The sequence below is a fragment of the Salvelinus sp. IW2-2015 genome, unplaced genomic scaffold, assembly GCF_002910315.2.
Source record: "Salvelinus sp. IW2-2015 unplaced genomic scaffold, ASM291031v2 Un_scaffold1381, whole genome shotgun sequence".
Taxonomy (NCBI): domain Eukaryota; kingdom Metazoa; phylum Chordata; class Actinopteri; order Salmoniformes; family Salmonidae; genus Salvelinus; species Salvelinus sp. IW2-2015.
The window spans coordinates 137,222-139,844 of NW_019942871.1; the positions used below are offsets into that span (position 1 = coordinate 137,222).

Sequence of the window (2,623 nt, forward strand, 5' to 3'; positions counted from 1 at the left end):
TGTTCCCTTTAGTACGGCTTGTTCTCTTTTTGACCTATAGTCACCATAGTTACAATACGTTGTTATGGCCTTGTGAAACAGTCAGTTACACATCATGAATCCCAAAAGTGTTGGTGATTTCGTTCATTGAATTTGGGTTTTTCCTCAGAAATGAATGTCAGCGTTAAGGGCGGGGCCGTATTGGCAGCAGTAGCAGCAGCAGCAGCAGTAGTAGCAGCAGTAGCAGCAGCAGTAGCAGCAGCAGCAGTATATAACTAAACATCCAGATTAAATCTAAAGTGTATTTCTAATCAAGATGAGATAGCTAGGCTATAATAGTCTTATCCCGAATCTGAAGTCTGATGTGTTTTTTTGATTGACAGGTGTGGGCTTTGCAACCCGCCAGGTTGGCGGTATGACTAAACCCACCACCGTCATCGAGGTAGCGGGAGACACGGTCACCCTGAAGACACAGAGCACCTTCAAGAACACCGAGATCTCCTTCAAACTGGGAGAGGAGTTCGACGAGACCACCGCCGACGACAGGAAGGTCAAGGTAAGAGGTCACGAGCGCTACGAGACTGACCTAAGTCCTAGATGGCGAGCTGCTGATTATAGTCATACATTATGGTGGTGGTAGCAACGATATGTTTTATAATTTTTATGGCTAACGCGTTAAACTTAACAGCTAATACGCATTATGAGGCCGTTATAACGCATCGTAAGAGTTGTCACGAGTGTGTATCCTTATAATAGGGTGAAAGGTCAGAGGTCAGGGGTTAGGGGCCGAGAGGTTAAGTATGATGGATTATAGCAAAATGGTTGTATCTGCTATGATATCCATCAGAGGTCTCAGTAGGAGAGCCAAGGATTTGAAAACAGACCTACTACCTGGATCAAACAGACAGACAGAGACAGAGGCTTTGCATTGTTGGGTGGGTCAGTTAGGGTTGAGGGGGTCGAAGATAAGAGGTGAGAGGTCAAGGATAATGAGTTGTAGCTGTGTGATAAGTGACAAATGCTACATCAGAGAGAGAGAGAGAGAGAGAGAGAGAGAAGAGAGAGAGAGAGAGAGAGAGAGAGAGAGAAGAGAGAGAGAGAGAGACGAGAGAAGAAGAGAGAGAGAGAGGCGAGAGAGAGAGAGAAGACAAGACGAGAGAGAGAGAGAGAGAGAGAGAGAGAGAGAGAGAAGAGAGAGAGAGAGAGAGAGAATGAGATGAATCTGAGTGAACAGAAAGACACACAATGTCTTATTGTTGAGGATGGTTACTCGTGATAGGGTGAGTGTGTATGTATAGAGTGTGTGTGTATCTAGCGACTTTACTCTTGATAGGTGGGCACACATATCTAGCGACTTTAACTCTTGATGTGGGCAACATATCTAGCGACTTTAACTCTTGATAGGTTGCACACATATCTAGCGACTTTAACTCTTGATAGGTTGGCACACAATGCTACATACACTTAGAAAAAAGGGTTCCAAAGGGTTCTTCGGAATAGAAAACCTTCAGTAAACCCTTTTTAGTTCCAGTAAACCCCCCTTTTTTCTCCTTTCGTGGAAAGGGTTTTACATGGAACTAAAAAGGTTCTTCAAAGGGTTCTCCAATGGGTTCCCCATGGGAACAGCCGAAGAACCATATTAGGTTTTAGATAGCACCTTTTTTTCTAAGAGTGTGCAGTAGGCACTCTTTATCTGGCAATTACATCCACGTAACCTCAGTCTCAAACCACCGAGACTTCTCCTTTATCAGCAGTGGATTGACCTTCAGTGGGAGATGACGTGTGTGTTCATAACGTCTCGTTCTCTCTCTAGTCCCCTAATAACGGTAAACGGTGTAAGATGATTCACGTGCAGAAGTGGGACGGCAAGGAGACCACTCTGGTTCGTGAAGTCAGTGGCAACGCCCTCGAACTGGTCAGTACCGTGTGTGTTGTGTGTGTGTGTATTGGTGTTTAACTCTCATTGTAAGAATGTGTCTGTTGTATATCTAACTCTCCTCTCCTCTCCTCTCCTCTCTCTCCTCTCCTCTCCTCTCTCCTCCTCTCCTCTCCTCTCCTCTCCTTCCTCTCCTCTCCTCCCTCTCCTCTCCCTCTCCTCTCCCTCTCCTCTCCTCTCCCTCTCCCTCTCCCTCTCCCTCTCCCTCTCCACAGACACTGACTCTTGGTGATGTCATCTGCACACGCTCTTACATCAAAGCCGAGTAACAACGTCCACCAAAAAACTCTCCTTTACCACACCTGCCAAAATCACAACAACCCTTCACCCTTAACCCCGATCCCCACTGTAACGACCTCTAACCCCTGTCTGACCTCTAACCCCCGACCCCTTCTATGTTGTCCCGTCCTTCTCTTTGTAGTGCTTCTCCTTTGTATGAAACACTGAATAAATTCCACTGACGTTTATTTTCTTCTCTAAAGCCTTCCTGAGTTCTTCTCTGTCAGTCACCTCACAATCCCCATGACAACAGTCACCACACCTACACCAGAGGCTCTACTTTCATCGAACCACAGGGATTTTGCCACTGGCCTGGAGGAAACTCAGTGAATCTACTAACTGTGTAGCAACCATTTTGTGCCAAATGGCTCATCACGTGTTACAGTTGTAGCAGCCATCTGGGTGGGTTATGGCAGCCATTTTGTGCCG

General features: G+C 46.2%; 1 protein-coding gene across 1 annotated transcript; it reads left to right on the top strand.

The window, feature by feature from the left end:
* Positions 1-228: 228 nt before the first annotated feature.
* On the top strand, positions 229-2,382 carry LOC112070630 (fatty acid-binding protein, heart). Its single transcript, XM_024138068.2, has 3 exons — positions 229-535; positions 1,793-1,894; positions 2,131-2,382. Exons 1-3 carry the CDS (start codon positions 395-397, stop codon positions 2,182-2,184), a joined length of 297 nt encoding a protein of 98 aa, XP_023993836.2. The 5' UTR covers positions 229-394; the 3' UTR covers positions 2,185-2,382.
* The last annotated feature ends 241 nt before the right edge of the window (positions 2,383-2,623 follow it).